Genomic DNA, 10,199 nt, shown 5'->3' with positions numbered 1-10,199 from the left:
GTGGTATTTTCCCAGATAGGCTCTTGGTTTTTAGGCAAGTAAAATTCAGCTTTCATGATGAAGCATTATGCTGTATATTAACATTTTTTTTTAATGTGTTTAATAAAAGCGTCACCTCAGTAACTGGAGACTTAACCACTGTAATCTGTTGTAAATCCTTTTGGAGATGTGAGGAAGTGATTTCAGTGCATTTATATTACAAAAGTTAACACTAAAAACCTAAAGAGTAAGGCGTTGTAGTGGTTCAGGCTTCCTGGTGATGGCTGTAGAGTGTTCCTTCATTTGTTAAGGAAAAAAAATCATCAGCATTTTTATCATACTCATTAGGGATGAGCACAGCTGCAAGAGGATGAGCTGTCATCTATTGTTCTAGCTTACAAATTAAGCCATTCTTCTACTGCAAGCCTTACCCAAGTATCCCTGCAGGCAGAATTGCACAACATTCCACCCTCCTTATCACAGCACTTCTCCCTCTTGTCTGAGCTGTCTAGAGATTAACAAGCCTTTTCCGTGGATGGAAAAAATGGATGGGAAAATGCCTCATTCAGGAAGCTTGTAGAGCTAATTAAAAATAAGCTGTATTATGCTGACTGACACCAAAGGTACACAGTATTTAGAAAGTCTAAAAGCAGAGGTGAAATTCTTAGAAAGGGGAAAATGCTGGTAATTATATGATTACATTTATGTTGGAGTCTGCAGAAGTTAATGGGCTTCTGCTGTCTGAAGAAACATGTTAAATTAGATACTTGTGGTTCTACTGGGCTGAAGAGGATTGCTAAAAACACTGCTTAGAACCTTGCTAGTATCGTACACCTAGCCTTACTGTACCTCTTAGTCAAAGCTTTTCTTGTTTGCCTCCAGAATTTGAAGCTCTAAGTAGAGCAAGTCATGTTTTATGACTGCAATGAGTAACCCATGTTCTGTTTCTCTTTTGACAGAGAAACTGAGGGACCGCTGGTCTTGAATGAAACTCTGCTTTTGTGCAGAAGCTTCACGTGAACATGACTTGGTCCCTGCAGCTTCCTCTACTGAATGAAGATCTACTGAGTGATGTCAAAACAGCTAAGGAGTGTGCATCTCCAGTGGGCAGACAGTAGCCTTGGCTCTCATTTACTTCTTGCTGGACTGTTATGTCAGATCTTAAAAATGTTGATGGTGTGCCGGTTGTTTCCCTGTGTTAACATGCGGAGCTATTATGTTTTCCCATTCCATTATTCTGCCAGGGAAACTAACAAATTATTATTTTTGCAGATTTTTTTTTTTGGCTGGCCACTGTACCCAAACTGCTGCATGCATATGGGTATTCTTGTGATATTCTGGATTTAGTACCAGTGTCAGAGGTGAGGAATGGTGGGTGAGAGAAGTCAAGGTGTTAGTGTAAGAACTGACACATAACCACCGGAATGGTTATGTGAGGTGCTCTACTGCAGCACTGGGAAACCAGGGGCTCGCGCCCAAATCTGGCTTCGCCCTTGTCACATCGCGTTCGCAATTTATACACTAAAAATTTCGTAACTAATACATATTCAACACAGATTACATCATTGACTAATACATATGCATCAAGGATTGCTGCGTCAGTCTATTACGACATCAGCCTCTTTTGCGCTTGCGCAGCCCCCTCTGGTGGTCGCCCTGATGAAGTAAGGAGTCTTCCTCGGATGAAGTAAGGAGACTTCCTCGGCTTGTCCTTTTCACCTTTCTGTTCTTTGGATACGTCCCAACCATTGTGTGGGCACTAGCATTTTCTTATCTTCCCTTGACTGCCTCTGGTATGTCCTTTTGGCGATCTTAAACATAGGTTCTGCTTGGGTAGAGTTTTACAATACATACTTCCCTAAATACACCCATACTCCCTTCACCATATATAGTTATGTTAGCTCTTGCTACCAAGACTACCATTGTAACATTTAGTTATAGAGTAACTATGATACAAAACGGCAAGGTTACAACGTCTTCTAATATGCAAAGCCTCACTATTGATTTATAAATTTTTCAAATATAATCATTTTACTATTTTATATGATTATTTTATTGTAAAAACTTCACCCTTTTCTAACAAAGGTACATACTTCAGTTGGGTAGGGGCATTGCCAGGCTGGACACTAAGCCCCAGTGTACTGAATTCTGCTTCCGTGCCCTTGTTACAAAGGCAGCACTTCTTCTGTCCTCAAAATTAATAGAACTAAGTAAGCAATTGCACCTTGAAACATTGCTCTGTCCCCCAGAATAACTGCTCTAAACCTGGTCTCTGATCTACTTGCTAGATCTTGTGTCATGGTACCACAGAGTGCAAAGAGTAAGGAAATCCTTCAAAAGTGCTGCACTGGCATTTATGTAGCCTGTACTACTTGTGTGTGTCATAAGTAGTCCTTTTACTTGACTTCAGTGTTTTCTGTGCAGGAGGCTGCCAGCAGAGCTGGCTAAGCCGTCACTGCTGAGCTGTGTCACCTAGTCAAACCATGTCCTTGGTAACAATCTGCTGTCACCTTTGAGATAAGGCTGAATAATGTTCATCGCAAGCAGGTAAGGCACAGGTAAAATGAAATACTATAGGAAAGGTAGAAATGGAGCTGGTGTGCGTGCTAAGCAGCTCTGAACATTGTTATAAAACCTCTTTGGGGAAGGTTTGCTCTTCCCCATCCCTGTGCACGGAGATTCAGCAGCTCCCAGTGAGGAGGAGTGCTCCCATGGCCGCTGTGCCCACCACAGCCTCAGGAGCAGTGTGGCTGATTGGGCACCAGTCACCATGGACACGCAGGAAGGGAAGGGAGCATGTGTTGGTGGGTTCAGAATCTAAAGACAGAAACAAAGCAAACAGGTAGAGCTGTATTTATTTACTGCTCTTGAAGAGGCTGTTGGTTGGAAACAGCCTATTTCACTATTCCAGCATTCGTGTAAGCTGTGTGATCACTTCATGTCTTTTAGGCATGATGAGGGGGAAAAATGGTGTATTGCTGGAAGCCTATGGACTAGCTTCTGGAGGAAGCTTTTTCAAATGTAGCTGATCACTCTGGTGTATTCTGACCACTCTGGTGTATTCTAAAGTCCCTAAAAATGGCTGTTGAGGAGAAACCTTAAAAAAACAAAACAAAAACCCCAACCGAACAAAACACCTACAAAAAAAATCCCCAAAACAAACCAAAGAAACACCCCCCCAAAAAAAAAACCCAAACACAGAAAAGCCCAAACCACCACCAGCAAAATCCCAGAATGAATAATGAATGAGTCTTGTTCCAGAAGAGAGCTCTTAGTAGGATTAACCCCCCTCCTCCCAAAAATTATCTCCTTTATATGCTGAGAGAAATGATCGTTGGCTATGGTGTCAGCCCCTGATCAAGCGAACCCCCAAAAGCCAGGCTCTGAGCGTTTACTGTCCACAAGTCTGCATGCTATCAGATCCTTTTGCTTCAGTAAACTGACAATTTATTTTCTGTTTTCCTGTAAGTCTCCTGAGGAGGTGCTATATCCACAGCTATAGTTTGATTAATATGACTCATGGGCCATCCAGCATGGATCTGAGTGGATTTGAAGGTCTGGGAGCTGGTGGAGGGCTTTGTCTGGAATGGGATGCTAGGAGCATGTGATTCCTACCAAGGGATGATGTCAGATGGGGTTATATATCTACAAAGGCTCTTTAATGCCTGTTTGCTGAATAGCTTTTCTTTGAGCTCTGCAGGACAGCTCTGAATTCCCATCTGATACTAAAAATTTAATCATATGTAAAAGAAACTGTCAATCTATCACAGCAGACACGGATTGATGGTGGTTGCCTTTGTTGTATTTAAAACAGCATCTGCACACAACTGTACATCTGGGAACCTGGAGCATCATTTTTATAGGTACGTATGATATTTTATCTTCACAAGAATGATATATCATAACCAAAACCTGAGCTGGAAATTCTTTTTATTTCTCCACATTGTTCTACTATAAAGTACTACTGTAAGGCTGCCCAGAACATAAAGGTATAACTTTTCACTCAAAGAAAACCCCACAAATACATGCCTTCTCCTCAGCTGCAGTTAGCCATATGTGTATGCTTAAACTGAAAAGTGGCATCTTCCAGCTGGTGGGTGGCCTGTGATGATGGAGCGTTACTTCTGTACTACCTTGTACTGCCTGCTGCTTCGAAGGTTATTTTGAGCAAAATTTTTTTGGCCTGATATGTAGGAAAAATAGGGACAACACATTAGCAAAATAATTCCTGTATCAGTACAACCTGTCCCTCTGCAGGAAGGTTTTCTGAGTAAAGCTCCAGTGTTTTCTCTCCAGCATGCACATCTCTGCTTCCCTTACAAACCATCATGAATGACACATCCATGTAAAATCTTTATTATTCTGGAACAAAAAATGTTTTGAAGAAAGCAGGTGAGCTTAATCCGTATACTTGGAAGTTTGGCCACCTCAGGTTGCTGTGCGTGTAATAGATCCAACCAAGTAATGCCTTTTCTCCTCTGCTGCTCTCATTGCAAGGCAATTCCACAACTCTCTCCCTGTGATGGTTACACAGCTTCTCATTTATTCATGGCCAATTTAGGCCAATTTGTTTTATTGGAAGCATCAACCTTTACCAATACATTTAAGAGGGGAAAGAGTGCCTGAAACTAGACAGCAGTCAGATTTTCCCCTTTGGTCTCATTTAAACAAGTGAAATCCTTTTAGTGTCCTGCCATACTATGGATTAGCTGTACCTGTGGTCATCCCTTGAGTCCTTTTCTGCATCTCTTCAGGGCCAGGGAATCGGTTTGGCCAGAACTGTACAGAAGGGATCGCATGTGAGTCTGGTACAAGGGTTTATGTCTGCCTTCACTTCTAATGTAGACCACAACTGCACTTTTCTTTTTGCACTGGTGACACAGGATTGTCCTACTAAGGTCTTGTATACTCAGGTCTCCTTCCTCTGTTCTTATTAAATAAGATTGCAGATTAGATACTAATTGATTATCTCTGTATAAATGTCTTTGTGCTTTTGGGCTGCTAGGTTTCACCAGAGCTTCACCAAGTCTGCTTGTGCTTTCCTAACGATTTCTTTTTTCCCAGAGAATTCAGAGTAGGCACTTCTGCAGAACCCTACCCACCCTGTGGTGGACCCTTTTCTCCTGGATGCATTTGTGACACTCTTTTCTTGATCCTGAAATTTCTGGCCATTGAAGGAAGTTTTGCATCTGGCAGAAGTAACATTGAAGAACCTTTCAGCTGGCTCTTAATGCCGTTACCTTCTGTGTGTGAGAGGCAAATTGCTTAGACCTGCTGTGCTGCTCTCCTGCTCTTTCCCTCAGACAGGCTTCCGGTTTATTTACACACATAAAGGAAATTTTAACATAACCACTGTTATTACAAATTACTTTGTCCAGTAACAAAATTCACCCCGCTGCTGCTTATTGCCCTAACATTGCTGGCTCCTGCTATGTTTAACTCTTGGTCACTCGACAAGAGCAAGTTGCTCTTTCCCTCCCCTGGAGCTGCCCATTCTAAAGAATTTGCTGTGAAAGCACGGTCCCTTGCTTGTCCTAGAGGTCTCCAGAGGAAACAATACCTTTGAACATTAAAAAAAAAGTGAGATAAAGACCTCTCTTTTCTCTTGGTCTGCACAGGATAAAAAGAAGTAAAGAATCAAAGAAAAGAATCTGCTTTTCCTCACTGCAGGTCACTGCAATCAGATCTTTGAATCACTGATGCACTACAACGGCAGGGGCACCGGATCATTCTATACAGGAGCTCTTTGGTTTTTCACTGCACATTTATAAATTAAGGTGATACTCTTGGGCCCAGAATCCTTGTTATCCTTTGTGCAAGATAGATAACTCCAAGGAACTTTTCCCTCTCCTGGTTATGATTAGTATTTTCTTCTCAGTGCAGTATGTTGAATGGTCGCTACAGCATTAATGCTTCTTCTCTTCTGCAACTGTGTTCAAAAGTTGGGGCTCAGGTGAGATGGAGGCAGTATCTGCTGCTCTCCCCTATTCACCCTCCCCCTTAATGTCACTCTGAGATGGGCTTTGATGCTGCTCAGGACATATCCTGTCTGGGACCAAAGGCCAGTCAAAGCCAGGGTAATAGTTAAGTAACAAAGCACTGAGTTTGCTGACTCTCCAATATAGCAATCAATAGTGACTTTTATCAGGGACCTGCATCTATAATCTCTCTAATACCAAATGCAGCCTGTGAGCTTGAGGCAGGCTGTCTGCGTTTCCTCTATTTAAGATGCTTTGCAAGTGCCTGTGACCATACAAAACGAAGTGAACCTATGTCCTGTGCTGTGATCTAGCCTGTGGCAAGTTCCCAGGCTTCTAATCTCCAGGAATAAGAAAGGACTGTGTGGCTGCACTGTGTCACTTCTGAATAACTGCATTGGGAAGAGCTGACAGTTAGCAAGTACAGCATCAAAATCGATACATGCAGGATGGCACAGGTTAAAACACAAGCAGATGCTTCACAGCATGCATGTGTCTTTATTGGTTATATAATACCCCAAAACTCCAGATGCTCTACCAGGTACAATGAAGGCAGTTTTTCCCCATACCCTAATCATGGATGGAAGGCAGGGTGCAGGAAGGAACAATCTGATGCCAATGTACCTTCCTGTGGGCATTAGAAAAAACGGGTTCTTTTGGAGGACTGTTTGTATTTCTGCAGGGATGGATGGTTTCAAGAGAGGAGCAAGGACCTAAGGAACCAGAATAAAAAGCTCACAGTGGGAGTACTAAACAGCAGATGAATGGAGACTTATGTGAGCTGTGTGACATATTCCTATGTCCTTGTTCTATGGCCAAGAAGGAGCTTGTACCAAAGAAGCAGGGCAGAGGCTGTGCTTGCCACATCTCCAAGATGTAGCAAGGCATGGAGGCAGGCAGAATTCTATGTTCTAGCTTTGATCAGCAATGGCCCTTTAAGGCTGAGCAGGACGTGCAGCATGGACACTGCCCAGCTGAGCCCAGCAGCCACGTGAACTGTGTGTGATGGGCAGTGCTAGGCTGGCACAGAAAGAGCCTCCCAATGGCAGAGGGAATCTGATAGAAATTGTTGGCTCCCACCCTGTCTGCTCCCCTTTTCCTTGGGACAAATGAGAAGAACCTGTCTCCCAGTGCAAGATTTTGAGGGTACATGTCAGAGTAAGAGATGCCTGACAGTAAAACTTCCAGCTCGCCCTGATTTCTGCCTGGGATACTGCAATGTCAAGTGAAATAACCTTCCAAGCTGGCTCTAGTGCAGAGGTATTTTGCTTTATGCTATTGCTAGGAGCTTTCTCTCTGAGCTCTCTCTGCTTCTCTGTGTTCCTGATCTCTGGCTCTTTGCTCCTTTTTTTTTTCCTTGGGCTGGGATGTGTGCTGTCTGCAATGCATCAGGAAGTAATACACAATGAGGAAACTCTCATCATCTGTGCATCAGGGGGAGATTTACTGACTGAGTGCTGAGCAGTCAAGTTATTGATTCAAACCATAGCCCGGTCTCTCCGTCTGCCTCTTGGAGTGGCTGGTTACGTCCTTCTGGTTCACTGCATTTAATCGGATTCCCTGAGCTGCCACGCAGAGGGGGAGAGTTAGAATCAGATCCATCTATGATGTTTGCTTCAAAATCCAGTTCTGTATCCCCTTCTCCATCCATGGAGCAGACAGATTCCGATGCTCTGGACATCAGCACCAAAGTGCAGCTTTACGGTGTGCTCTGGAAGAGACCCTTTGGGAGGCAATCGGCCAAATGGTCCAGGAGGTAAGCCACAGTTGCTGAGGGATGCTCGGGTGAAAAACAAAGCCGAAGGGCATTGCGGTAAGTTAGAGCCTGAGTGCTTGGCTCTTCAAGTGCAGTTAGCCAGGCAGAGACTAGGGGTGAAACTTCGGGCATAGCTTCCCTGCTTTTCTGATGCTTTTCACACATGGCACCCCATTGTGCTTTTCTTTATCTGCCCAGACCCTGTGCTGCATGCAGCTTGGGGTGGTAATAGGGATTAGCTGCCTCCTCTAGATACTTATGATTGTTTAGTGAGAAAAAGGGTCAGCTCATGTATTTTGCCCCCAAACTGCTTGACTTTTTTCACTAGCACTTGTTAAAGCTGCTAGAGTCCTTTGGGTGTGAGATGGCTAGGATGAACTGACAGTGCATGTGGGACTGTATGTGCATGTGTACAGTGTGCTGGGGCTTGTGGACCAGTGTCAGTATTGCTGTGCTGTCCGATGGTGATGGCATGCTTGGAACAGCAAAAGCAGACTCACTTCCCTGTGGAGAAGGCGGCTCCAAATTCTCTCCCATCTGGTGTTAGGGAGTTGTAAGCTGCTGCATGTTATCTCTCAGAATCAGGAGGTTTGGAGCTGGAAAGCATTTGCTATAACCTTTTACTGAGGATGGAGGTATGTTCTGTAATGGTGAAATAGTGGGGCACTTTGAGGTTAAAGTTTGGTGTATTTTGTTCAAATCAGTGAATCTCATGGGAGAGTTTTCCATTGGCTATCAAAAGGTGAGAGATGACTGTTTATGGATGGTACTCACACAGAAACATGGTACGGCTCTTTATGGAAGTACACTATCCAATGGAGTAAGCCTTCCAGCATTCCTTGATGGCAGATTAATGTCACTGCTGGTAGACATCATTGGCAAATGATTCAGTTAAAAGACTAGCAGCCAAGAACTTCCATTTTCACGCTACCACTGCCAGAGATGAGTTTTGTGACCCAGAACTTGTTGTCATGATCTATTAAACAAGGATAACAGTACTTACCCACCTTCAGCAGTTTGATATCTGCAGATGAAAAAGGCTGTGATAAGAGCAAAGTAATGTTGTTTTTCCCCCCCTCCTCACCTTTCCACTGGGGAAAGGCACAAATGAGTCATTAACAAATGACAGCACAGGAAGCCTGAGCTACTTCTGGACCTGAAAGGCAGTTTTGTAGCCTTGGTAGTAAAGAGTGTCTCAAGGCTTTTTTGAAGAATAAATGTACCTGCACATGAGCAATGTCTGTCGGCTGCCTCTTGTACTTACCTTTGGTGGGCACCTTTTTGCTGTAGGCTGCATAGTAAACACACCAAATCCATTTCTAGCCCTAGCTTTCCCAGTTTTGCTCTGTGTAATAACGACAGTGCTGTCCAGTCTGAACCTATGAAGATGGCATAGCCTGAAAAATAGTCAAATGTCGTTTGGGAAGCAGTTTTGTGTTTGTAGCCACCTTTGACTTGTGTGCAGGTTTTATTCTGTACTTCCCCCCACAGTGGACTTTTTCACCCCAGACGGAATCTGTGCTCCCTACTCAGCTCCCAAACACTGATATTTAAATGAATTATGTCTGGAAGCTAATGTGGCTGGGTTACGGAAAACAAGTGGACAGACTAAAGGAGGGGAAGGTAATTTGCTATGGAGGAGACATTCTTAAAAGGCTTTCTTCTTCCTAATAAAAATTTCTTGCAGGCAAATGGCTTGTGTCTGCTCTCTCTATCATTATTTATTTAGTGCTGTTCTATTCCTAGAAGTCACCCCTATCTTCATCAAGTGGTAAATATTTTAGTGCTAGCAGGTGGGAAGAGGCCATGGGGCAAGAATGATGTGGATGGTTAGCTGCTAGCACAGCAGCTGTGGGGCCTGGAGACCAGAGATGGGTCTGTGGGAGATGAACACAGGGGGTCTGTAGGGTTTGGAAGGAAGGGGTTTCTGGAGTAAAACCACTGGAACAGGAGGAGCGATAAGTTTGTTGTTTTTTTTTTTTACCACAGGAGAGATTTTCTTTGAGTAAAAAGCTTACATGTTATTATAAGTTGTTTGTGAAGAAGAATAAGGAGCAATTCATCCATTCTCCGGCCTACCCACCCATGCCCAGCAAGACACAGCTGGTCAGTGCATTATTTCATGGAAAGGAGAAGTTTCCCACTCCAGTTAAATTAAGAGGGAAAAATGGACTGTTTCTAGATGCAGTTGAGGATCTGATCTCTGAGCAATGTAGATTTTGTCCTGACGTCTTGGACTGAACAATAGAACTACTCCTTGTTCTAAGGAAAGTCTTTCCAAGCGATGGGAAATAAACCAGCATGTAACAGGAGGATTGACCACATCAGGCCATCAGCCATGAAGATGTGGCTGCCGAGATGCATGATACTTACTGCTTGATCCCATTCATTTGGCTGTAGCAGCAGTGCTGCTGGAGACACAGAGAGAAAAAAAAAGTGAGTGTTTAAGGGAAAGATGGAGCCTGACTGGATAATGGATCAAGGAA

The 10,199-nt window shown here is 43.6% G+C and overlaps 1 protein-coding gene across 5 annotated transcripts in view; it reads left to right on the top strand.

Annotated features, from left to right (window-relative positions):
• The first annotated feature begins 5,903 nt into the window (after positions 1 to 5,903).
• PLEKHD1 (pleckstrin homology and coiled-coil domain containing D1) overlaps positions 5,904 to 10,199 on the top strand; it is a 33,237-nt gene continuing 28,941 nt past the window's right edge. For 2 of the 5 annotated variants that reach the window (XM_057420068.1, XM_057420067.1), the window contains exon 1: positions 5,905 to 7,713. In XM_057420068.1, coding sequence (XP_057276051.1) covers positions 7,562 to 7,713 — 152 coding nt within the window. In that variant the 5' untranslated portion in view covers positions 5,905 to 7,561. Of the gene's footprint in view, positions 7,714 to 10,199 lie in introns of all 5 variants that reach the window. The other 3 variants (XM_057420066.1, XR_008973589.1, XM_057420069.1) reach the window with 3 other exon arrangements.

This window comes from Pezoporus wallicus, unplaced genomic scaffold (genome assembly GCF_028554395.1).
Source record: "Pezoporus wallicus isolate ANWC-B61680 ecotype Strahan unplaced genomic scaffold, APGP_CSIRO_Pwel_v1 contig_5418, whole genome shotgun sequence".
Classification (NCBI taxonomy): domain Eukaryota; kingdom Metazoa; phylum Chordata; class Aves; order Psittaciformes; family Psittacidae; genus Pezoporus; species Pezoporus wallicus.
The sequence above is the reverse complement of the archived record's forward strand: the minus strand, read 5'-3'. Positions and strand labels throughout refer to the sequence as shown.